The 26,913-nt window shown below is 42.6% G+C and overlaps 1 protein-coding gene and 1 long non-coding RNA gene across 2 annotated transcripts in view; one reads left to right on the forward strand and one right to left on the reverse strand.

Annotated features, from left to right (window-relative positions):
- The window catches only part of LOC116548658, a 47,583-nt gene extending 38,161 nt beyond the window's left edge, over positions 1-9,422 (reverse strand). Inside the window, exon 1 of the long non-coding RNA XR_004267495.1 lies at positions 9,218-9,422. This is a non-coding gene — a long non-coding RNA (uncharacterized LOC116548658). The remainder of the gene's footprint in view (positions 1-9,217) is intronic.
- Positions 9,423-9,512: 90 nt separating this feature from the next.
- On the forward strand, positions 9,513-21,258 carry UCHL1 (ubiquitin C-terminal hydrolase L1). The gene is made up of 9 exons (XM_032274030.1): positions 9,513-9,670; positions 9,776-9,787; positions 10,274-10,402; positions 13,368-13,518; positions 14,764-14,849; positions 14,925-14,972; positions 16,296-16,362; positions 17,284-17,342; positions 20,815-21,258. Exons 1-9 carry the CDS (start codon positions 9,638-9,640, stop codon positions 20,899-20,901), a joined length of 672 nt encoding a protein of 223 aa, XP_032129921.1. The 5' UTR covers positions 9,513-9,637; the 3' UTR covers positions 20,902-21,258.
- The last annotated feature ends 5,655 nt before the right edge of the window (positions 21,259-26,913 follow it).

Genomic DNA, 26,913 nt, shown 5'->3' on the forward strand with positions numbered 1-26,913 from the left:
CTGATTATAAACGAGGAAACTGGGACACAAAGGTCCCAGTGGAGATTGTGCCATTGCACTCCAGCCTCAGTAACAGAGCAAGACTCCATCTCAAAAAAAAAAATTATTGAGGAAAATCATAGAATACTAAAGCAAAAAAGGATCTTGGAGTATATATCCACCCAAAAAATGCTGGACTCTAGGCAAGAACAGAGGTGTCTGTAGCATTCTTCTATGTTCTTTTTTTGCCCTCAACTCTACCCCAGCTTGATCAGCACAGTAATTTTAAGTTCATTCTCTCTCTCTCTCTTTCTCTCTTTGTTTGACAGAGTCTTGCTCTGTTGCCCAGGCTGGAGTACAGTGGCAGGATCTCAGCTCACCGCAGCCTCTGCTTCTCAGGTTTAAGCAATTCTCCTGCCTCGGCCTCCCAAATAGCTGGGATTACAGGCACCCGCCACCATGCTTGTTTAATTTTTATATTTTGAGTAGAGATGGGATATCATCATGTTGGCCAGGCTGGCCTCGAACTCCTGACCTCAGGTGATCCGCCCACCTTAGACTCCCAAAGTGCTGGGACTATAGTCGTGAGCCACTGCTACCAGCATGCTGTCATATATAAACTAATATTTTCCTCTGATTTCTTTCTGTTTGTCCTGTATTCTTAAGCAATCATATAGATTTCAAGTTTCCTGCCTTTCTCCCTCCAGCAGCAGTTCTTTCTACCACATCATTAACAGATATTCATCAAGTCTTTGAAAAGTTCCAGGCAGGATGTGGCAGACACTGGTAGCTGCCTGTCAAGCAGCTACCCTACTTCTTGGTGGCAAAGCCCATCTTACTCCTTGGAGTCTAAAAATGCTACATATTTACTTTCTCAGCCTCTCTTTCAACTAGTGTATGAACATGTGATTAAATTCAGGCCAATGGTACCTAAAAGGAATTCTTCAGGAGGGTGGTGCTTCTGCAAAAACTTCAGACTTGAGAAAGAGTAAGCATGAAAGAATATCATTTTCCTTCTTGCCTTTGGACCTTGTGTGAGGATTTGATTCTCGGAACTACTGTAGGCACCTTACAACCATTATGGATGACACTTTCAACAAGAACATAAAGACAGTGGACTGGGAAGATGGAAAAACACTAAATTCTTTATAAGATCATTGAGCCATGTGTGAGAGTTGTCAGAATCAAAATGGAGTCACTTGTATAAAAACAAAAAAACTTAGCCAGGTGTGGTGGTGCACACCTGCAGTCCCAGCTACTCAGGGCACTGACACAGGAGGATAGCTTGAGCCCAGAGTTCAAGGCTGTCATACACTATGATCCTGCCACTGCACTCTAACCTAGGCAACACAGCAAGACTCTGTCTCAAAACAAAAACAACGGGTGCTATGGCTCATGTCTGTAGTCCTAGCACTTTGGGAGGCTGAGGTGGGTGGATCACCTGAGGTCAGGAGTTTGAGACCAGCCTGATCAACATGGTGAAACCCTGTCTCTACTAAAAATACAAAATCAGCTGGGCATGGTGGCACGTGCCTCTAATTCCAGCTACTTGGGAGGCTGAGGCAGGATAATCACTTGAACCTGGGAGGCGGAGGTTGCAGTGAGCCAAGATTGCACCATTGCACTCAAGCCTGGGCAACACGAACAAAACCCTGTTTCAGAAAAACAAAAACAAAAAACAAGAAACATCATCCCGGAGATGCAAGGCTGGTTCAACATATGCAAGTCTATAAATGTATTCACCACATAAACAGAACCAAAGACAAAAACCACATGATTATCTCAATTGATGCAGAGAAGGCCTTTGACAAAATGCAATAGCCCTTCATGCTAAAAACCCTCAATAAGCTAGGTATTGACGGAACGTATCTCAAAATAATAAAAGCTATTTATGACAAACCAACAGCCAATATCATACTGAATGGGCAAAAACTGGAAGCATTCCCCTTGAAATCTGGCACTAGACAAGGATGCCCTCTCTCACCACTCCTATTCAATATAGTACTGGAAGTTCTAGCCAGAGCAATCAGGCAAGAAAAAGAAATAAAGTGTATTCAAATAGGAAAGGAGGAAGTCAAATTGTCTCTATTTGCAGATGACATGATTGTATATCTAGAAGACCCCATCACCTCAGCACAAAATCTCCTGAAACTGATAAGCAACTTCAGCAAAGTTTCAGGATATAAAATCAACGTGCAAAAATCACATGCATTCCTATACACCAATAACAGACTTAAAGAGAACCAAATAAAGAACGAACTGCCATTCACAATTGCCACAAAGAGAATAAAATACCTAGGAATACAACTAACAAGGAACGTAAAGGACCTCTTCAAGGAGAACTACAAGCCACTGCTCAACGAAATAAAAGAGCACACAAACAGATGGAGAAACATTTCATGTTCATGGTTAGGAAGAATCAATATCGTGAAAATGGCCATACTGCCCAAAGTAATTTATACATTCAATGCTATCCCCATCAAGCTACCAATGATCTTCTTCACAGAACTGGAAAAAAACACCTTAAACTTCATATGGAACCAAAAGAGAGCCCGCATAGCCAAGTCAATTCTAAGCAAAAAGAACAAAGCGGGAGGCATCACACTACTGGACTTCAAACTATATACTACAAGGCTACAGTAATCAAAACAGCATGGTACTGGTACCAAAACAGAGATATAGACCAATGGAACAGAACAGAGGTCTCGGAGGCAACACAAAATATCTACAACCATCTGATCTTTGACAAACCAGACAAAAACAAGCAGTGGGGAAACGATTCCCTGTTTAATAAATGGTGTTGGGAAAACTGGCTAGCCATGTGCAGAAAGCAGAAACTGGACCTCTTCCTGACACCTTACACTAAAATTAACTCCAGATGGATTAAAGACTTAAACATAAGACCTAACACCATAAAAACCCTAGAAGAAAATCTAGGCAAAACTATTCAGGACATAGGCGTAGGCCAGGACTTCATGACTAAAACACCAAAAGCATTGACAACAAAAGCCAAAATAGACAAATGGGACCTAATTAAACTCCACGGCTTCTGCACAGCAAAAGAAACAGTCATTAGAGTAAATCGGCAACCAACAGAATGGAAAAAAATTTTTGCAGTCTACCCATCTGACAAAGGGCTGATATCCAGAATTTACAAAGAACTAAAACAGATTTACAAGAAAAAACCAAACAAGCCCATTCAAAAGTGGGCAAAGGATATGAACGGATACTTTTCAAAAGAAGACATACATGAGGCCAACAAACATATGAAAAAATGCTCATCATCACTGGTCATCAGAGAAATGCAAATCAAAACTACATTGAGATACCATCTCATGCCAGTTAGAATGGCGATCATTAAAAAATCTGGAGACAACAGATGCTGGAGAGGATGTGGAGAAATAGGAACACTTTTACACTGTGGGTGGGAGTGTAAATTAGTTCAACCATTGTGGAAGACAGTGTGGCAATTCCTCAAGGACCTAGAAATAGAAACTCCATTTGACCCAGCAATTCCATTACTGGGTATATATCCAAAGGATTATAAATCGTTCTACTATAAGGACATGTGCACACAAATGTTCATTGCAGCACTGTTTACAATAGCAAAGACCTGGAACCAACCCAAATGCCCATCGATGATAGACTGGATAGGGAAAATGTGGCACATATACACCATGGAATATTATGCAGCCATCAAAAATGATGAGTTTGTGTCCTTTGTAGGGACATGGATGAAACTGGAAACCATAATTCTCAGCAAACTGACAGAAGAGCAGAAGATCAAACACTGCATGTTCTCACTCATAGGCAGGTGTTGAACAATGAGAATACATGGACACAGGGAGGGGAGCACTACACACTGGGGTCTGTTGGGGGGGTGGGGAGTTGGGAAGAGATAACAAGGGGAGAGATGCCAGATGTAGGTGATGGGGAGGAAGGCAGCAAATCACACTGCCATGTGTGTACCTAAGCAACAATCTTGCATGTTCTTCACATGTACCCCAAAACCTAAAATGCAATAAAATAAATGGGGGAAAAAAAAAAGAAACAAACCACAGAAATCCTCTGACAAAACAGAGCTGGGAAAAGCCAGGAAGAGAATGATTCTCGTGCATAAATGCCTGATAACAAAAACTATCACAAAAGACTGCAAAAACCACAACTTTGTACAAAGGCCATCATAATCTTACATAAAAAATACTGCTGCAAGGACATGTGCCCAGAAACTGCCTGCCCAACCTCAGAGTGGTGTCACCCTTGTTATTGATCCTTATAGCCAAGGATAATTATCTCAAAACAATTGTAATACTCCTCACTTGTCCTTAAAAACCTTTATCTTCTCGTATCTTCCTGAATAAACACAGTTTACTATGGCATGTGTATCTCATTGCAATGCCCTATTCCTGAATAAATATCACTTTCTTTTAGAGAGCCTTTCTCTGCTATTTATGTTGACACATGGAAACAGCCCCAGAACCACCAACCTCCAGTTATTTAGTGAAGAGAGGCAATTAACGTCCCTGTGCTTTCAGTCAGTTTTACTTGGTATTCTGCCCTTTGTAGACATAGTATAATACAGCAGTCCCCAGCCTTTTTGGCCCCATGGACCAGTTTCATGGAAGACAATTCTTCCATGGACTTCGGGGTGGGAATGGTTTCAGGATGAAACTGTTCCACCTCAGACCATCGGGCATTAGATTCTGTTAATAAGTGCACAACCTAGATCCCTCACATGTGCAGTTCATAACAGGGGTTATGCTCCTGTGAGAATCTAATACTGCTGCTGATCTGACACGAGGCAGAGCTAAGTAGTAATGCTTGCTCATCCGCCATTCACCTCTTTTTATTGTGATGGAGTCTCACTCTGTCACCAGGCTGGAGTGCAATGGCGTGATATCAGCTCATCACAACCTCCTCCTGAGTTCAAGAGATTCTCCTGCCTCAGCCTCCTAAGTAGCTGGAACTACAGGTGTGCACCACCACACCTGGCTAATTTTTGTATTTTAGTAGACACAAGGGTTTCACCATGTTGGCCAGGATGGTCTCGATCTCCTGACCTGGTGATCCGCCTGCCTCAGCCTCCCAAAATGCTGGGATTACAGGCGTGAGCCACCGTGCCTGGCCTGCTCACCTCTTGCTGTCCACCCAATTCCTAATGGGTCACAGAACTGTACCAGTCCTCAGCCGGAGGCTTGGGGACCCCTGGTATAATATAGTACAGTGGTCAAGAGTGCAGATTGTCTGTGGTCAAATTTCAGTTCTCATGATTTAAATAGCCATAGGCAAAGAACTTAACCTTTCTGATCTTCATTTCTAAATGAGAATAATAATAGTTAATTACCTGATAGGTTGTTACGTTGATTAAAAGAATGAATACATATAAAACACATAGAAGTAGTGCCTGGAACCCATAAGCAGTCAGTAAGTGTTAGCTATGATTATGCTGTTAAAATCATGCTCACCATTACATGTGAAGAATTTACATAAATGCTGAGCCACTCCAATTATTAAACACTTTCTTATATAAACGAATATTTTCCTGTGACTTCTACCTGTCTGTCCTGTATCCTTAAATAATCATAAAGATCACTCTCTCCTTCTTAGTATTTTTTCTTTTTATGAAACAGAGTCTTGCTCTGTTTCCCAGGCTCCAGTGCATTGGCACAATCTCAGCTCACTGCAACCTCTGCCTCCCCGGTTCAGGAGATTCTCCTGCCTCAGCCTCCTGAGTAGCTGGGATTACAGATACGCCACCATGTCTGGCTAATTTTTGTATTTTTAGTAGAGATGGGGTTTCATCATGTTGGTCAGGCTGGTCTCAAACTCCTGACCTTGTGATTCACCTGCCCCAGCCTCCCAAAGTGCTGGGATTACAGGCATGAGCCCTATGCCCAGTCCCCCTTTGTATTTTTGAGCATTGGTATCATGTAATTCCCCGCCCCATCCCCCAAACACACACACAAACCCTTTCTCTTCTCCACATCATATACTGTCTTCTCAATTTCTTCAACCACCTTTATTCATTATTTTGGCGCTCCCTCTCTGTAAACTGTCTAATATGTCAAAGTGTGATGGTTAGAATTTTCAGTTGAGAAGTATTTATTGAGTATTCATTATATGCCAGGCTGGGCATCATAATCTGGTTATAGTCTGATGAATTCCATGAGCAGATTAGATTTTGAATATTATATTAATCTAGCCAAAGGTTAGCAAATACCTGGTTATCCTTACTACTTCCCTTTCCCATACTCCTGGCAGATATCACTAATCAATCACAGCATTTTCACCCCTGCTGGACTCAGGAACCTACTATGATTAAAATGAAATTGAATCTCTCACTCCTGGTATAAATGAAGTTTGCACTAGCTTTGTAGTCAAATTATGACACCTGAAATATTTGAATCTTTTTCTCATGTACTGCTCACAAAGCCAGGTCTAAATCATTAATGTATCTCTAAATGACTTTTTAAAAAATGTTTTTCCTTCTGATTTCTGTGTATTTCTTTTTAAATGGTTATAATCAAACTATCGTAACTTCATTTTCACTTGATATTTTTCCACATTATTTCATACTTTTGCAATCATGTCAAGAAAAAAGTTAATATAAACATTAACTATATTATGGTAACTGACAGCTGTACTATAATATAGTTTACACATATTCCTGTTATATTTTTAATAGTCTTATTGTGATACATGAACCCATTTGAAATTATTTAGTATATTTAAAGGGTTGTGTAATCATCACCTAATTCCCTATTAAATTTCATTATTTTATTTTAAATTTATTTTTTAATCCCAAAATTCTGCCATTTATTATTAATTAATTGATTAATTTTAAGAGATGGAGTCTCACTCTATTGCCCAGGCTGGAGTGCAGTCATGCCATCACTGCTCGCTGTAGCCTCAAACTCCTGGGCTCAAGCAATCCTCCCACTTCGGCCTCCCAAGTAGCTGGGACTACAGGTACACACCACCACACCTGGCTAACAATTCTGCCATTTAGATTGCTTATTCTTGCTTGTATGCGTGAACTCTCTTTTTCTCTGCTGTAATAAAATGGCACCAGACAAGGTTAAAACCATTGTCAGGTAGCTACAGGTTGAGGTTACTCCATCTACTATCACTTTTTTTTAAAGGTAGAATCAATTAAATAAGCTATAAAACCACCTCAACTGTGGTATCAACCAATGTCAACCCTGGCAGCATAAGAAATACAATGACAGTGTTCTACCTGTCCATCCAGTTAGTAACCCCCAAAGAAAAGAAGATAAGTTCTGCCTGGCATAACTTGTTCTAAATGTATCTATCTTATTGCTTCTAAAAGTAAAAAATTATGAGTCCTAACATTTGGCTGACAACCGATATAAACTCTTCTGGCCTGCAGTTTGGCAGTATATTCCCAATGACCTCCTACTTTTTTTTTTTTTTTTTTTTTTAAAGATCACGCTCAGGTTTGTTCATATCCAGTCTCTGGCATCTCTTTGTAAGTAGGGGGTTGTTTTACTCACTGCTCTGATGCTTCCTGGCACACAGTAAGCTGTAGGTAGGTAGATAGAAGATATGTTAAGTGAATGAATTAGAATGAATTAGTGCCTTCAACAAATATTTCTGATAATGATTTCATGACTGCTTTCATTAGTTATTTTGGCAATCGCTTATAACTGTTAACTTCTGCTTGCCCATCAGCCCTTAGCTTAAATGTCACTTCCTTCAGGACGCCTTCTTGATCCCCTCCATCAGGAGGTTAGGTGCTCCTGATCTCTCCTCCCTTTTATACAACTCTTATGATTGATAAAAACTGCATGAGGGAAATTTCCATGTTTATCTTGTTCACCTTTGTATCCCTGATTCCAAGTTTTTCAAGCTCAGCACCCAGCACATAGTAGGTTCTTAATCAATATTTGTTGAATGAATGAATAAATGAAGTTGGAAATATAATTTGTCTTTGTCTAAAGGCAAGAACTCGTTCAATATAACCTAGCCACCTGTCTTGACCTTCACCTCTTTTTTCTTCAACAACCTTATTGAGGGAAAATTCATATACCATTAGGTTCACCCATTAAGCTCTTCTTACTAATGTTTTTCTCTCTCTCATTTTGTGTGTGAAGGGTATTTGCTAATGGCAAAATGGAAAGAAAATAGAAGTAGAATGTTTTGGAATCTTAGATAAAGAATGCGCCCTTAGAGCCTAGTTTAGCAGGGTTTACTTCTCAATTTTACTTTTCAATTATGATCTTAAGCAAATTAACTTCTCTAAGCTTGGGATTCTGATCTGTAGAACTGCACTAATATGGATTTCTTCATGGGTTCCTATAAGGATTATATGAGACAGCACATGCAAAGGATCCCCAGAAACAATAACTCAAAAAATGCTGATTCCCTCCCTTTCCTCTACAATCTGTTAACCTCAACTTCCTGAGTGGAAGGTCTGTTCTTTTACCATCATCATTATTTTGTTCGGAGCCTTTTTTTTTTTTTTAATACTCAACCTTTTCGGAGGTTGCAGTGAGCCGAGATCGTGCCACTGCACTCCAGCTTGGGCGACAGAGTGAGGCTTTGTCTCAAAAAAACAAAACAAAAGAAAACAGAACAAAAACTCAACCTTCTTGCTTCCTTCGCTACCCAAGTATTTCTGCAAGCCCACTTTATTCTGCAACTTAGCTTTCTTGGCACAATTCTTACACATTTTGGTTCCTTTTAGAATTCCTTCTTTAGCATATGCTTTCTCTCTCCATCTTTTGAATGTGTTGGTGGGAAAACCCCACCTGAGATCACTAGAGAACAGTGGTTTCTTTGGTTGCCATTCCCTTTCTTCTTCATTGAGAGTATTCTGCGGTGAACTCGGAAATTTTATTTTTCAAAGCTTCCCTTTCTTTTAAAAATGCTTTTCCTTTTACAGTCTCTCGCTCAAAAGCATACCCATCTTTTCCCTGGATCTGTTTTCTAAAGTCTCCGACCGCCTGCCTTCTGTGTCTTGTGTTACCCTCACATCCCCCCGCTTTCTACTTCTTTCCCAGGACCAACCATTTCTTCCCCGGGAGTCACATTACATCAGCATTCCTACTGCAATAGCTGTTATCTACCAGATTCTGTTTTATTCTAGGCAGTCACTTAAAAAAGAACCTCGGTATCGGTTTGACTTAATATGAAAGAGAAATTGTCTAAGGTTAAACGCAAAACTGCTATTTTTTTTGGGGGGGGTCATACATTTACCTTCATATTAAATATATACCTGTTGAATTTGTGCTTTTTCTTAAATCCTTCAGAAACCCGAGCTTTAGAGTTATTGGGATGGTAGAAAGGATGGGCTTCCAGAAACTTCGCCCCAAATTAAAGACTCCATCAAAAGGACTGCTCCATACACTCAAGGAACACCCACCAACAAATCCCGTCTCCACAACCACCAGATTATCTCACCCGCGAGTGAGACTGCGAGGTTTGGGGGCCCGGTCGTGCCACTAAGCGCTGCGCACGGGGGGGTTCGTACCCATCTGGCCGCGATCGACCGTTTCCCCCTCGCTTGGTTCTGCCCCTGCTCCCCCTGCGCAGGCCTCACAGTGCGTCTGGCCGGCGCTTTAAAGCGGCGGCCTGGGCGGCTCCGCTAGCTGTTTTTCGTCTTCTCCGGGTTGTTCCTGCCTCGTGTGCCGCGAAGATGCAGCTCAAGCCGATGGAGATCAACCCTGAGGTGAGCGCCAGGTGCACGGCTGCCCGGAGAGCGCGAGGCCGACGGTGAGGGAGCCGAGTTGCTGACTGGTTTGGTTTTGCTTTTTTCTTTGCATTTGCCTTTCAGATGCTGAACAAAGTGAGTGGCGTCTCGCGCCGTCTCTGGCCCCCTCCCCCGGGAACGCCATGGCGGGGGCGCCCACCGGCTGCTGGTGCTGGCAGGGAGTTAGCCGCCCGCTGAGCGCGCTGGAGGCGGCCTGGCTGGGGCGTGGGCCGGGCGCCCTCCCCGCGCCCTTGCATTTAGGGGGTGACTGCGAAACCGGTCTCGGGGAAATGGAGGGGCTGCGCCCGGTGGCGAGGGAGCGCCGGGCGGAGCTCTTGAGGGCGTGGCGCGGGCAGCACGGACTAGGATGCACGGGCTTCGCGGGTGCCACGTGTGGGCCGCGCTTTGTGCTGTGTCATTGCGCCGGCCCGGGTGGGGGTAGCAGGGCGGGACTGGGGCTCCTCCCAGGCTCGGGTGCGGGCGCGGAGGGCGCGCGCCTGCTGGCCCCGCCCCCTGCCCCCTGTCAGGTGCCCGCGACTCGCGTGTCCCGGTGCGCCTGGCCGCCTTGTCTCCTCTCTGCAGGTGCTGTCCCGTCTGGGAGTCGCCGGTCAGTGGCGCTTCGTGGACGTGCTGGGGCTGGAGGAGGAGTCTCTGGGCTCGGTGCCAGCGCCTGCTTGTGCGCTGCTGCTGCTGTTTCCCCTTACGGCCCAGGTAGGGCGTGGGCCCCGGGTGGCGCTGGCCCCGGGCAGCGCACGCCGCTCCCCAGCTTGAGGCGGCGGGAGCTCCCCTGCCCGCCCCTTTCCCTGTAGGTGTTGCGGGGCCCGCCACTGAGGAAGGGAGGAGCCTGCATTTTCGTGGTACCTATTTCCTGGGCTTCTGTTCCGGCGGTGCCTGTGCCTCCTCGCCCATACGTTCACAATTGCCCTAAATTTGGAAGAGAGGCAGCATCTCAGTTCCATCGTTCCTGTTATCCGGGGAAATAATTCATCCTACTCATGAGTTCCCTCGAACTTGGGCTTTTTCGAGCCTCCGGTTCCGGAGAATGGCCTCTGGTTCCCTTTAAGGGCTGTAACCTGTCAACTCATTGTTTGCTTCTCAGGCGCCCACCTAGCTGTAAAACGGTGGGGGAAGGGCTGGCCTAAATCGCAGGGAAGCGATTTAGATTCGCCAATTCTCCGCCTCCATTGCCTGGGTTTCTGATGGTTTTAGGGGATTCTTCTCACCTCGGTTTAGCCTCTTGAATGTGTTTCTTAAAGCTTAATCATTTGTGTATTGTTTCTGTGCGGGAACCTCCTTCCTCTTCACTCTGACCTTGTAGCTAAATGAAATAGTGCATTATTAGCTCAGTTTTGAAAGCACCTCTTCATTTCCCTTTAAATGGTTTTCCTCCTACACGTGTACATGGATAGATGTATCTCAAAGACAGCGTCAGATTTTTTTTTTTAAGTATAGCTGGAATATTTGCTGTCTTGTGATTTGTGGAATCCCAGTAATTAGCATGGCATTGTCTATCTCCTATTGCTGTCACTGGACCGCTGATGTGGGAGTGGCTGAAATTAGCTTTAGCAGAACTTGAGCATCACTCTAAAGAGTGAGGTTAACTGAAGCACGGTCCTAAGGCTAGATGTTCTAGAAGCATCTCCAGCCATAATAAAGTCCTATGGGACGTTCCAAGCCTTCCTTCTAGTAAATGAGCTAAGTATTATGGGTAAAAACACTTATTACAGCTAAGATGATCTCACAAACATATTTTTATTGCTAAAGTATTTTACTTGGGCGAAAAGGGAGCTGTCAAACTGTTGGAAGTCAAATTAGCTTCCTGGTTAACCAAAACAGTCTCCTGTCTCGAGTTGAGCATCACACAGAGCTTTTTTATTAGAGCAACCATGATGACTCGGAGGTTTTGAGCAGCATTCAGAGGAAAGGCCTCTGGGAGGCAGTGGTGCAGCACGTTTGCCTTTAAAAGCTGACTGTTCTCCTTTTGCAGCATCCTAGAGAAGATTCTAGTTTGTGCTGTGTTTGAAAGAGCTCGATACTTTGTCCTTTAGCTTCAATTCAACCTATCTGATTTATCGAGCACCTATTCTGCTACACAGAATACCTACTGGACAAAACACTGAAACCAATTTAAAGAAAAGTTGAGGTTTTATAGGTTGACTCCTAAAGATGTTAATTTCGAAGGCATTTAATTTTTGACTAAGGGAATGTTATGACATCCTACATGGACCACTTCTGAAACGTTAAGTGCTAGTAAACTACAGAATGATTTCCATGGAAGAGCTCAAGCAGCCTTAAAGGATGCTTGGAGGCAGGAGGCAGTATTTTTTTTCTTTTTTTTTGAGAGATGAAGTCTTGCTCTGTGGCAAGGCTGGAGTGCAGTGGTATGATTGTGGCTCACTGCAACCTCTACCTCCCAGGTTCAAACTATTCTCCTGCCCCATTTTAACATTTTATCTAATTAGCCTAGAAAATGAAAAAAAAAAACTTACTGGTCAATGAATACTAAATTGAGGATAGAAGGGAAAAAGTTCTGCTAGTGGGAGTTTAAGTTGCTCTTCTGGGGTAAGAGATCTTATTCTTCTGTTAGTACCAGCTAGCAGGCTTAAACTTCAGTTCAAGTGCGGTAATGCAAAGCTACTAGAACTGGAAATATGTTTCTGTTGGTCTGTCTGGTTTTGCTTGTTATGGGAAATCAGTGTTTGTATAGCGTTAGCACCCTGCTTTTTAACTGAGAAGTTCTAATTTGTTTATTTTTATTTTTTAGAGACAAGGTCTCAAACTCCTGAGCTCAAGTGATCCTCCTGCCTCAGCCTCCCTAGTAGCTGGGATTATAGGCACAAGCCACTGATCCTGGCTCAAGAAGTCATAACTTCTAAGGTCTTTAAAACTAGTTAGTGAAAAGTCCAGACAAGCTCACTAAATTACTGTACAAAAAGCTAGCAGATGCTTTCAGGAAACCCGTTTCCTAGTCCCATTCATTTACCAATTTCTGTCTTCCTCCTCCTCCTCAAATTGCCAATCTGTTCTCAAAGCAAACTGTTTAGCTGGCAAGAACAAGCTAGTGTCACATCTTCCTCTTGTAAAATCACAGCCCAATACCTTGGACCAGTTGTCTTTCCTTCCTTAAAAAGAAGGGAGAGGGAATGGTTAATGTCTTTCACTTGCTCTTTTCAACAGTTAAGGCTTGTTTTTGTTTTTGAAGCGAAGTATACTTGGGCCAAATAGAAGTAGAATTTTAAAGAATAATGAAATGTAAACCAGTTGGTGCTCTTGTTGGGTATTCAGTTGACTGAAACTTGATTAGGATGCCTATGTGAAATACAGTTGTTAAGTGTTAGAAAATAATGAACCAGTTTCTTTGTTTTCAGACTTCATGACACTATTTCGGGCTGAAAGGTTGCAGTGGTGTCTAGACAGAGCCTTGGGCAGCATCCAATGCAGTCACTGCACTGCAGCACTGGGGTGGAGTCTCCGAGCCTCTCAGAGCCCCACTGGCTGGCGTGGGTGTGGGAGGCAGACAGACGGGCCCTTCTCTGGGAGTCAGCCAGCATCTAGAACCAAGGCTCCCGGTCACACATCCCACTGGTGTTTCCATTTAGGTGGTAGAACTCACTGTGCTGCCATCTGTTCTTTGCATTTTCATTCTGAGATGTCAAAATGCTTTTTACATTTACAGCACGAGAACTTCAGGAAAAAACAGATTGAAGAGCTGAAGGGACAAGAAGTTAGTCCTAAAGTATATTTCATGAAGCAGACCATTGGGAACTCCTGTGGCACAATTGGACTTATACACGCAGTGGCCAATAATCAAGATAAACTGGGATTTGGTAGGTGTGGGTTTTGAGGCCAGTCATCCTGTGCTTGAACTTGAAACATGGAGTTCAGAAACAGATGTGTTGCCAAGGTCAGAGATGCTGTACCTTTTGAAACCATTTTATAACAATGGTGTCAAACGCAAATGCTTAATCTGACTCATAATCATCCTCAGAAAGGATTCCTGGCACTTCCAAATTTTGAAATGATCCCATTTAACAAATTTAAGTTTAGAGCTGAAAGTTTAAATTGAGGTTTTTTGAAATATAAGTTGTTCTTGCTATCGCTTTGTAATTAATGTCTCTTAGGCTTATCCACACTGAGTAGTAACAAAATGCTTATGCCAGTAGTTAGCCAGTCAGATGTCTCTATGCTGGACTGTTTCTTCATATTTCTACTCAAGTTCTTTATTTTCTGTCTTAATAACTGAGGTTGAATTTTCTACCCCGAAATAATAATCTTGGTTTGGGAACCATTTTAGATTAGAACATGGTACTAGCTTCATGTATGTAATAGATGTTAGCTGTGCATTCTTAGGTGCTGTAGATACAGCAGTAGACAAGACAGCCCCGACTTTTATGGTACTAGAAATCCCAAGTACGTGTTACAAATGAAGTGCTGTGAAAAAAATGACGGGAGATTTGACAGATGAGTGAAGTGGGAGGGGAAAGGGGTCCGGCGTGGAAGGGAAGAGAGGCAAGAAAGAGCTTGGCACATTGACAGAACGGAGAGACCCTGGCTTGAAAGCAGTGAATAGAGAGTGGTTAAAAAAAAGGCCAGGGGAAAAGGTACAGCTCGTCTACAACCCTGGAGGCAGTATTTTTTTCTTTCTTCTTTTTTTTTTTTTTTTGTGTGTGTGACGGAGTCTTGCTCCGTGGCAAGGCCGGAGTGCAGTGGTATGATCTTGGCTCACTGCACTCTCCACCTCCCAGGTTTAAGCTATTCTCCTGCCCCAGCCTCCCTAGTAGCTGATACCACAGGCACGAGCCACTACACCAGCTAATTTTTTGTTTTAGTAGAGATGGGGTTTCACCATGTTGGCCAGGATGGTCTTGATCTCCTGACTTCATAACCTGCCAGCCTCTGCCTCCCAAAGTGCTACGGATTACAGGTGTGGGCCACCGCACCTGGCGTGTAGGCAGTATTAAAGATTCAGGTAGCTCAACATGATCAGCAAAGGCTTAAGTCAGTAATAGATATGCACCCATTTGTACTATTTTATCTATACTAACACATGGATTTTTTTTTTTTTTTTTAAGAGGATGGATCAGTCCTGAAACAGTTTCTTTCTGAAACAGAGAAAATGTCCCCTGAAGACAGAGCAAAATGCTTTGAAAAGAATGAGGTAAGAGAACTTTCAGAGCATTGCCTTTAAATAACTCCAGAGGTTTTTGTGGTAATTATCTTCTTTTTTCCATAGGCCATACAGGCAGCCCATGATGCCGTGGCGCAGGAAGGCCAATGTCGGGTAAATGCAGCTACAAATCGGAGCCAGGCTGCCTGGGTGCCATCTGTGTTTCCACTGAAATTGTGCAGGAATCTCTTACTGGAACACAGCAAGTGTTATCCACCCAAGGCCAAATGACACCAGAAAGTTTTACCCAAATAATGCTTGGACTAGACCTGTTCATAAAAAAGGCTTTTCAGAAATTGTATTGGCCATTGAAATAATCTTGAGTAAATTCAAATTGATAGTATTTTGTTTAGATCCAAATGAATCTTACAGGCCAGGGATAGTGGCTCCTGCCTGTAATCCCAACAATCTGAGAGGCTGAGGAGGGCGAATCACTTAAGCCCAGGAGTTTGGGACCAGCCTGGCCAACGTGGTAAAATCCCATCTCTACAAAAAATACAAAAAGTAGCCAGGTGTGGTGGCACACATCTGTAGTCCCACCTACTCAGGAGGCTGAGGTGAGAGAATTGCTTGAGCCCTGGAAGCAGAGGTTGCAATGAGCTGAGATCTTGCTGCTGCACTCCAGCCTGGGTGACCCTGTCTCAAAAAAAAAAAACTCAAATAAGTCTTACAGAGTGTACACCTCTCCTACATACTGAGCATTTCAAATAATATCATAGCCTCTTGGGGAGAATGAAATATACCACATAGAACAATTTCTAGAAGGCTTGAATATACCATAATCTGATCAGAGCCTCTGAGTCAACTGCTAAATTTAAGTCAGATCTCAGTATCATTTTTATTTTTTTAATCTTTTATATTTTTGACAAGGTCAGGCTCTACTGCCCAGGCTGGAGTGCAGTGGTGCAATATTGGCTCGCTGCGGCAATTCTCCCACCACAGCCTCCCGAGTAGCTGGGATTACAAGTGCACACCACCACACCTGTTAATCGTTGTGTTTTTTGTGGAGATGGGTTTTCACCATGTTGTCCAGGCTGGTCCTGAACTCTGTGAGCTCAAGTGATTTGCCTGCCTTGGCCTCTCAAAGTGCTGGGATTACAGGCATGAGCCACCATGCCCAGCCAGATCTCAGTGTCTTTATAACTACAGCTGGTTGTGCCATTTTCTAGCCTTGACCTTGGTTGAGATATACTTATCCTCTCTAAGCTTCAGTTTTCTCCTCAGTAAAAAGCCTGTTGTGTCCTCATAGAGTTGTCTGTGAGTTACAGTATATTTCCTAATGAGCTTAGAATAAGGCCTAATATAGGACATACATAAATATTAGTTAGTTTTTAAAAATAAAAGCAAGTCCAAGTATATTTTGCTTCAATTGCAAGATAATTTTTTAAATAACTCATTGTACACTCATTTTCAAAACAATTTCTTGACTTTCTTTAGGTAGATGACAAAGTGAATTTCCATTTTATTCTGTTTAACAACGTGGATGGCCACCTCTATGAACTTGGTATGTTTCACTCCATTTTTGGAACCCAATATAGTTTCATGCATTCTTTCAGACTGAATTTCTCTTGATATATTGTTGGATGACTTTATGGCCCTTGGCATATCATTGTTTATAAAGCCACAATAAAAAAGTATTCTCATGAGGGCACTTAACCCCTTATCCCCAGAGCAACTTCCTCAGGCAACTGACCTAATCAATGGCTGTAATACCTGATCAGTGGCTTTAGTCAGAAACCATTGAAGAGAATAGATCAGATCAGTGCCAGGCCAAGGTGTATGTGATCAGATTTTCTCATCTGTAGCATCCCCTAGTATCCTTTCTGGGCAAAGAATGTGTCTGAAAAAGGATCAGTGCCTGAATATGACCTTACTTGTTTAAAAAGAATCGGACATGTTGGAGTAATTTCTGTTAACTAGTTTATGGCATCAAGAAAGACGACCCACCTTGTATGATTCATCCTTTTGTATTAATGGAGAAACACTTGCAACTGTGTGGTCTCAAGCCAAGGTACCACCTACAGGTTTACAAAGGCAAAGGAATAGTGAGGGCAATCTACAGTCATTGGAGGGCAGATGAAATCTCAGGTGTCTCCTTTTCTTGCCTCCACCTTTCCTGTACCCCAGAGACTGCATCTGACTTTGGCTCTGTGGCCCTTTGCAAGAGCTGGGGGCACAGCCTCCTCTGTTGTGGTAGCTCACTTGAGCTTGTGCGATCCTGTTAATTGTAGATTAGAATTGCCTGGGAGGGATGTCTAGGAACACTTGAACCTTATTTGCAGCCTGTTGCTTCATAACCAGGCTTCCTTTTATGGGTTTGGCAGTGGGGTTTTTGGATGAATCTAAAACTTCCCTCTTGGCTAGGTAAGCATGGTAGCCAGAAAACATGCAGAGAAAACTGACATGCCTGGCTTTTTTGTTACAGATGGACGAATGCCTTTTCCGGTGAACCATGGCACCAGTTCAGAGGACACCCTGCTGCAGGTCATCTTTGGAATGCATCTCTTCCTAATGGGCCCCACATTTCTTTGGCCAAATTTTGTATTCGAAAGTGCTAACACTCTTCCAGGACAGCCAGCATCAATTGGCTGGGTTAATAGCAGTCTTTAGGGCTAAAAGATCATCTTAGTAATTCTGTCTACCTTATTTTATTGCAAGTGGTTTTAGACAGGGCTTCATAGAAGCCCTTTGTAATCTGCTTCATGTGCTGTCTTTAGTCTACAGTTAGAATTAACCTGAAAGCTGTTGCCTTGCTTCCTGGTGGGATTAAGGTGACCATTGTCCTCTTGTCAGATTACATCATAGCCAAAGGCTCACGGAACAGCAGCCTTTCATAATCCCTCTAAGACAGCGGGATTTGGGTCAGTCTTGGAAGTAGTATACTATAGATTCTAGTTAGGTGGTTAAAGTTAGGAGATTTTCCTTCCCACACGGTTTATGGTTACAAGAACAAGAGAAGCAGATTTAAAATGCACCTGACAAAAACTGTTAACATCCAGGATCACTTTGTAACCATCCTGGACAGAAACCTGATTCTAGACAAAGGTTGGTGTCCTATTCTAGGCCTCTTCACCCAAAAATGAGTCTCTAGAGTTGAATCAGTTTGCTATTGTAAAGGAAAATTGCTTAATTATGATATAATACAAAATGCTGTTCCTAGCTTGCTGTGCTTGAAGAAAAAAATATACAAAATGCTGTTAAGATATAACTATATTTCATTTGTAGTAGTAATAGTATCAGATCTTTGAAGAACTTGCTGTGTGCAGACCAGGACTCAGCAAGAATTTTTATAAAGAGCCAGAGTATTTTAGTCCTTGCATGGCATATGGCTCAGCAGCCCATAGAGACTCTCTAAAGGAATGTATGTAGCTGTTCTCCACCAGCACAGGCTGGGTTGGGCCCACAGGCTGCAGTTTTCTGACCCCCTTTACCTAGGTTCTCTTCTAGGTGATATATATCTTTTGTAGAAATCTTTTACTGACACAATGAGGTAGGTATTATCCCCATTTCAGAGCCAAGAAAACCCAGGCGCCAGGAGTTTAAGGCCTGAGATTAGTGACTTACATGGTAAACTATGTTTCAAACCTAGATGGTCTAGGTTCAGTGGCTCACACCTACAATCCAAGCACTTTGGGAGGCCAAGGCGGGAGGATTGCTTGAGCTCAGGAGTTCAAGACCAGCCTGGGCAAAATGGTGAAACTCCATCTCTACTAAAAATACAAAAATTAGCCTGGCGTGGTGGTGTGTGCCTGTAGTCCCAGCTGCTCAGGAGGCTTAGGTACAAGAATCACTTGAACCTGGGAAGGTGGAGGTTGCAGTGAGCTGAGATCTCACCATTATATTCCAATCTGGGCAGCAGAGCAAGACTCTGTCTCAGAAGAAAAAAAAAAGCAAAATAAAAGCTTGCATCTAGAGTCTGTGCTCTTAGCCACTGTACAATACCAATATGACCTTTCTTTAGAAAAGACCTGTCTTTGAAACCTCACAGACCTGCTAGCCCCAAGATGCTAGTGGACCACATTAAGCCACTGAATAGGGAGGGTTGAGTTCGCTCGTCTGTCAGACACACCTGGGATCAGTTAAAGCTAATTCTTGGTATTCAAGAGGTATGTGGGAATAGTAATATGGAATGAAGAATAGACTTGGAGAGGTAGGATGGGATGGAGGGGTTGCATGAGAGAGTTAGAATTTGCTTGGTGAGAATAAGAAAACAGAGGCAGAATTTCTGGTCTTTGATCCATTTGGAAGAAAGATCCTGGTCCTCCTAGTAAAACTTTTAAGGTACGTGCTAACTCATCTAACACTGCATTAATATCATGAAAATGTGCCCCACATTAGAATACTTACAAGTGTTACACGAGTAGAATTTATAAGGTGTGGGGAAGGTAAAACGTTTTTAGTTAATTTTTTTTTTTTTATGGAGATGAGGTGGGGAGGGACTCACTGTGTTGCCCAGGCTGGTCTTTAACTCTTGGGCTCAAGTGATTTTCCTGCCTTGGCCTCCCAGAGTGCTGGGATTATAGGCATGAGCCACAGGACCCAGCCAAAACTTTTTTTTTTTTAAACTATTCTAATTAGAATTTCATTTAAAATTAAGAGAGTTTCTAAAGTAAACCAGCATTTTAGTTAAAATTCTTACCCTAAGTAAGACTGATTCTTTATGTTAAAGATGTTTTAGGTTGTCTAAACTTTGTACTAAATTATTGAACTGGTAAGAAGATACATGGACTTAACCCAAATATCTTAAACTTGAATGAATTAGGTCTCTGCACAGTAGCTCTGTAGAAGATGGTTATTCTCTTTAAAGGTACACCTTTAATAATGAAATCAATATTGTATGTCTTGTAAGTCAATTCAGGGAAGACAGGTCTGGAATATTGATATATTTAAAAACCTGGTAGAGGATAAAATATTGATGTCAATCCAGATACTGTTTTTTGTTTGTTTGTTTGTTTGGAGAAAAGGTCTCCTCCTGTTTCTCAGGCTGGAACGCAGTGGTGCAGTCGTGGCTTTGAACTCCTTGCTCAAGCAATCCTCCCACCTCAGTCTTCTGAGCAGCCAGGACTATAAGCGCACACCACCATGCCCAGCTAATTTTTAAATTTGTAGTAGAGATGTTTGAGACCAGGCTGGTCTCAAACTCCTGAGCTCAAGCCATCCCCTGCCTCAGCCTCCCAAAGTGTTGAGATTGCAGGCCTGAGCCGTGTCTGGTCCGAACTCATTGAGTTGGTAATTTCTAAATTTTAGGGGTGATGTTTCATTACTATTCTGTATCATGGAGTATTCACTTTCTCCTTCAAGGTCTTATATTATGGTTTACAGAGCTATCTTTCCATTGGGCTTTTTTACAGATTGAACAATTTACAGAGTAATTGATATTTTTGATCCCAAAGCAGTTATATCCTATAATTCAGGAACACTGGGATTAATTTTCTCTTACCAGCCTTTGTCATCTATAATTTAGTAACACATGTCACTTCATAAATCTCTACAGTTCCATTGCTTATCTGTACCTGGAATACCAGGTAAACTTTAAGGCTGTTTTCTAAAATGTTTACTTGGAAGATAATTATCTTTACCCTTGGGAAATTTCTGAGTTACAGCTTCTCTCTCATGCCACCTTATGGAAGAAAGATCAATTTCCAATCTTTGTATTTGAGGAAAATAACATGAATAGTTTTGTGTTTTTTTTTTTTTTTTTAAAACTTTTCCAAAACTAGGTACAAGGTGAGAGAAGCAAACCATTTGTGGAAGTGAGAAAGAAGTAAATTCGTGATGTGACCCTGTATTCCTATCAACTGATTTTTTGCTTTAAGTCTGATTTTCAAATTAACGATGAAATTAAAGTTGAAGAGGGTGAACTTTGAGCATTAATAGACCATGGAGTTCCTTTTCCTATGTGACTTTCATTTTGAGCTCTTGCTGTTTGGATATTAATGACATTTCTCCTTTCTAGGATGCTGCCAAGGTCTGCAGAGAATTCACCGAGCGTGAGCAAGGAGAGGTCCGCTTCTCTGCCGTGGCTCTCTGCAAGGCAGCCTAATGGTTTGTGGGAGGGACTTTGCTGTTTTCCCCTCTTCCCTTCAACGTGAAAATATATGCCTCCCCATGCAGTCTAAAACGCTTTAGTACTTGTGAAACACAGCTGTCCTCCTTCCATCCTGCAGACATGCCTTCCCCTCAGCCACACCCAAGCACGAGCAGAGTACACAGCTGTCCACTGGGCCAGTGTGGTGTGAGCTTCAGATGGCAAAGCATTCTCCTCAGTGTATGTCTTGTACCCAATATCTAATGCTTTCAATGGCTACTTTGGTTTCTGTTCGTAAGTTAAGACCTTGGATGTGGTTTAATTGTTTGTCCTCAAAAGGAATAAAACTTTTCTGCTGATAAGAGATAGCCACAACTGGTTCTAATTTTCTTTTATCCTTCCCCTAATAGATTATTTTGGTAGTAATATATGACTGTCTTCCGTATAAGTAACTCCATACAGTGCTGCTAAGAAAATTACCGTAAAAATATTTGTTTGGTGTGTGTCTGGATTTTTTGCATTTATATTCCCTATGTATACCTCTAGAAACTAATTTTTAAAAATTTTTAAATAGGCAAATTTTGTGGAACAATTTTAGACTTAAAAAATATTGAAGACATTGTAGACATCCCATTAACCCCCTACCGAGTTTCTTTTATTATTAATCAGGGTTCTCTAGAGGGACAGAACTAATAGATGTGTATGTAAAGAGGAGTTTATTAAGGAATATTGACCCACACAATCACAAGGTGAAGTCCCACAGTAGGCTCTCTGCAAGCTGAGGAGCAAGGAAGCCAGCCTGAGTCCCAAAACCTCAAAAGCAGGGAAACCAACAGTGCAGCCTTCACTCTGCAGTGAAAGGTCTGAGAGTCCCAAAGCTGGTGTCTGATGTTGGAGGGGAGGAAGCATTCAGCACAGGAGAAAGATGGAGGCCGGAAGACAGCCAGTCTAGTCTTACCACGTTCTGCTTGCTTTTATTCTGGCTGCTGATTAGATGGTACCCCCTCAGATTGAGGGTGGGTCTGCCTTTCCCAGTCCACTGACTCAAGTGTTAATCTCCTGTAGCAGTTCCCTTACAGACACTCCCAGAAACAATACTTTGCATCCTTCAATCCAATCAAGACAGTATTAACCATCACAATTATTAACCTATTGATACATTGCTATTAAGTCCATAGCTTGTTTAGATCTCCTGGCTGTTTACCTAATACCCTTTTTCTGTTTCAGGATCCCATCCAGGATCCCACATTACTTTAGTTGCTGTGTCTCACCAGGCTGCTTTGGGTAGTGTCAGTTCCTCAGACTTCTCTCGTTCTTTGAGGACCTTGACAAATTTGAGGAGTACCATCAAGTATTTTGTAAGGTCCCCCTCTATTGGGATTTGTCTAATTTTTTTCTGATTAGGGTTATAAGTTTTGGGGAGGATGACCACAGAAGCAAAGTGCTGTTTTCATCATATCCTATAAAGAGTACATAAGCATAATTTATCATTGATTCTGACCTCTGTTATCTGGCTGAGGTGTTTGAAAGACTTCACTGTAAACTCACTCCCCCTGCCTTTTCCATGCTGTACTCGTTGGAAGTCACCATGCAGAGTCCACACTTCAGGGGCAGAGGTGTGTGTTCCATCTCCTCGAGGACCAAATATCTATATGAATTATTTGGAATTCATTTGGAAGGGAGATTTGTCTTTTTTCCTCCTATTTGACCATTTTTATCAATATGAACTCACACTTTGGATTTATGTTGCTATCCAGCACTACTTGTTGCCCACATTGTTCCAGCTTTAGTTGTGGGGAGCTCTTCAGTTGGCTCCTAAGTCGCTTTGACACACCCCAATCAGTGTAACATTTTTTTTTTGTTTCTCTTAGCAATTCCTTACTGCCTAGAAGTTTTTTTTAAGTCTTTGGCATTTGGTGTTAAACCTTACTTTATAGATCAACATGCCCTTATTTTATAGATAAGAATACACTTGGCTGGGCGCGGTGGCTCACACCTGTAATCCCAGCACTTTGGGAGGCCGAGGCAGGTGGATCACAAGGTCAAGAGATCGAGACCATCCTGGTCAACATGGTGAAACCCCATCTCTACTAAAAACACAAAAAATCAGCTGGGCATGGTGGTACGTGCCTGTAATCCCAGCTACTCAGGAGGCTGAGGCAGGAGAATTGCCTGAACCCAGGAGGCAGAGGCTGCGGTGAGCCGAGATCGTGCCATTGCACTCCAGCCTGGGTAACAAGAGCGAAACTCCGTCTCAAAAGAATACACTTATATGTAATTTATAGGCTTTCATTAAAGATTAAATGAGAGTGTTCTCAACCATTGGACAATTGAATTTAACAGTTCACTTCCAGTTACACAAAGTGAGGGAAGCCGGGAAGAAACCTGATGCTTCCTGCCTTTACTGTGATCTGCATAGGAGGGCTCTGTCCTGTATGGGACCAGGAATCCAGATAACTTGGGTCTCAGCTGCCTTATTCACAGTTACCTTGTCCCTGATTATGGTGGTAATACTCCTGATTCCACCTTTTTTTTTTTTTTTTTTTTTTGAGACAGGGTCTCACTCTGTCACCCCACCCCTCACCCCCATTGGAGTGCAGTGTTGGCTCACTACAGCCTCCAACTCCTGGGCTGAAGTGATTCTCCCACTTCAACCCCTGCAAGTAGCTGGGACTACAGGTGCATGCCACTATGCCCAGCTAATTGTTTTCTTTTTGAGACTGAGTCTCACTGTGTTGCCAGGCTGGAGTGCAGTGGCGCGATCTGAGCTCACTACAATTTTCACCTCCCAGGTTCAAGCGAGAGGCTAAGGGCAGGAGTGCCCTTAGCCTCTCAAGTGGCTGGGACCACAGGCACACACCACTGAGCCCAGCTAATTTTTTTGTATTTTTAGTTGAGACGGGGTTTCACCATTTTGGCCAGGATGGTCTCAATCTCTTGACCTCGCAATCTGCCTGCCTCGGTCTCCCAAAGAGCTGGGATTACAGGTTTGAGCCAATGCGCCCAACCTAAGTTTGTATTTTTATCAGAGATGGGTTTTGCCATGTTGCCCTGTCCTGTCTTGAACTCATGAGCTCAAGTGATCCGCCTGCCTCAGCCTCCCAAAGTTCTGGAATTACAGGCATGAAGCACTGCACCTTGCCCGATTCCAACTTTTTTTTTTTTTTTTGAGATAGTGTCTCACCGTCACCCAGGCTGGAGTGCAGTGGCATGATCTCAGCTCGCTGCAAACTCTGCCTCCCAGGTTCAAGCGATTCTCCTGCCTCAGCCTCCCGAGTAGCTGGGATTACAGGTGCCCACCACCATGACTGGCTAATTTGTGTGTGTGTGTTTTTAGTAGAGACGGGGTTTTACGGTGTTGGCCAGGCTGGGTCTTGAACTCTTGACCTCAAGCGGGAGGCCCACCTCAGCCTCCCAAAGTGCTGGTATTACAGATGTGAGCCACCACATCTGGCGCCAACTTTTACATGGACATCTTGGTTTCTTGAAAGAAAGCGATCACTTCTGTTGACATCCTATTAATGTAAAAACTAAATACACAGTGATTCAGGTGATTTCTCTTGTCTTTAAATTTTAAATTCTAACTTGGTGCATGACTTCTATACAATCATCTTGAAGGTTGACTTAGGGGAAAGAGACAAAGGACTCCTTCCTGCATATAAGCGCTGGTACAAAGATTGTTTTTGGCCTCTGAATGTAAATTATACCACTAAACGTAGCTGGAAGACTTTACACTTCATATATGGGAAGCATATTTATTTAAATGCTCTCAAAATCCAACAAAACTTAGTGTGCCACCCCATGGAAGGTTATGCAATAGGTCATGTATGTGGGTGATTGCCACCCCAGAGGTGCAGAGAAATTTTGGTTTCACTAAAGTGCACAGAGATTAGGTTACATGCCCATGTTCTCTTTGCTAATCACTGGGGAAACCAGGACTTGACTATGGACCTATATTAGTGCATTTTCATGCTGCTGATAAAGACCTGAGACTGGGAAGAAAAATAGGTTTAATGGACTCACAATTTCATATGGCTAGTGAAGTCTCATAATCATGGTGGAAGGTGAAAGGCACTTTTTACATGGCAGTAGGCAAGAGAGAATGAGGAGGAAGCAAAAGTGGAAACTCCTTATAAAACCATCAGATCTTGTGAGACTTATTCACTACCACGGGAAGAGTGTGGGGGAAACTGCCTCCGTGATTCAATTATCTCCCACTGGGTCCCTCCCACAACACATGGGAATGATGGGAGTACAATTCAAGATGAGGTTTGGGTGAGGACACAGGACCTAAGGGCAGCTATCTGCAGTCAATATCATAGGCTATAGGGTTCATCAAACCTGTCTTTGACCTCTGCTTCCACCTCTGTAACTTTGGACAAAGTAATTAATGCTCTACCACATCTTTATTGTTTCATGTTGAAATAGACATGGTGAAGATGTCTGGGAAGGGCCTGGCCTCTAGAAGGTGGCATCTAATACCATTGTCTCTTCTCCTTTCCCTGTGCCCTCAGCAACACCCAGCCTCAGGGGGACCATCCACTTTGTATTCTCTGTGAAGGCAGAGTGCTTCCTGGGGTTGTGCAACTCAGGACCTTGCTTCTCCAACAAGCCCTCTTATTTGACACCTTGGATTTGTCAATAGTCTATGTATAATTGACTTATTCCCTAAAATGTTACTAGTCGTTGATGATGACTTTGTAGTGCTTTGTAGTGCTTTCAACAGCCAAAGCCATCTTATGTTAAATCTTTTTTTAAACTAACACCTCGAATGTCTAATTTAGTCTAAGTTATACATCTACATAGTATAATACTTGGACTGACTTAAACACCCACAAACATGGAAAAATGTTCATGTATGAAACTAGTGAGAACTGTCAAAAGTGTATACATATGTGTTTAGAAGAGACAGAATGATAATAGCTAAGTGCTTACTATATTTTTAACTGCCTTACATGTTTTACCTAGTGGTCATGTGATGTTGGTATTACTCCCATTTTGCGGATAGAAAACTGAGGCCCAGGGAAGCTTAAGCAACTTGCCTAAGGTCGCTAGATTAATAACTGATGTTTCTGAGATTCTAATTCAAGCCAGTTGGCTTTAAGAGCTTACAGTAGCGATTCTTCCTGGGGCAGGGATGGACCTAACTTAAAGGGAATGAAGTTTAAGCTTCACAGCCTCACGGTTTAATGGCCCCTTCTAGCAGCCTGGCTTGTGAATCCTTGTGAAATTTGCAACAATAGGATATTATTGTATTCTTATTCTCAAAAACATGGGTCTACCCCTGTGTCTGGGTGTTAAGATTGTGGGTGATTTACCTTTATGTTCTAATTTTCTAAGCTTTCTAAAATTACATGATTTTTTTATAATAAAAAAGCTTAGGTTTTTCCCCTAAGACAGAATTCTGCCATGAACTCCCGCTGGTTAATTCTAGCTTACTTCCAAGTTTCTTTAATTTATAACTGAAGTCAGAGCAACTTATTGACTTAGTTGCCTGTCTTCTAAATGTTTTCAACAGGCTCTGCATTAGTCTGTTCTCACACTGCTAATAAAGATATATCCGAGACCGGGTAATTTATAAAGGAAAGAGGTTTAATTGAATCACACAGTTCCACATGGCTGTGGAGGCCTCACACTCATAACAGAAGGCAAAGGAGAAGCAAGGTCACATCTTACATGAATGGCAACAGCAAAAGGACGTGTGCAGGAGAACTCCCCTGTATAAAACCATCAGATCTCATGAGACTCACTATCATGAGAACAGCTCAGAAAAGACCCACCCCATGATTCCATTACCTCCCACTGGGTTCCTCCCATGACATGGGAAAATTATGGGAGCTACAATTCAAGATAAGATTTGGGTGGGCACGGAGCCAAAACTTATCAGGCTTCTTTGTGGGGCTATTTTTTTTTTAATGTTTAATTTTTAGAGACAGGTTCTTACTGTCACCCACACTGGAGTGCAGTGGCATGATCGCAGCGTACTGTGACCTCAAATTCCTGGGCTCAACAATCCTCCCACCTCAG

The sequence above is a fragment of the Sapajus apella genome, unplaced genomic scaffold, assembly GCF_009761245.1.
Source record: "Sapajus apella isolate SASKATOON/1434 unplaced genomic scaffold, GSC_monkey_1.0 scaffold5, whole genome shotgun sequence".
Classification (NCBI taxonomy): Eukaryota; Metazoa; Chordata; class Mammalia; order Primates; family Cebidae; genus Sapajus; species Sapajus apella.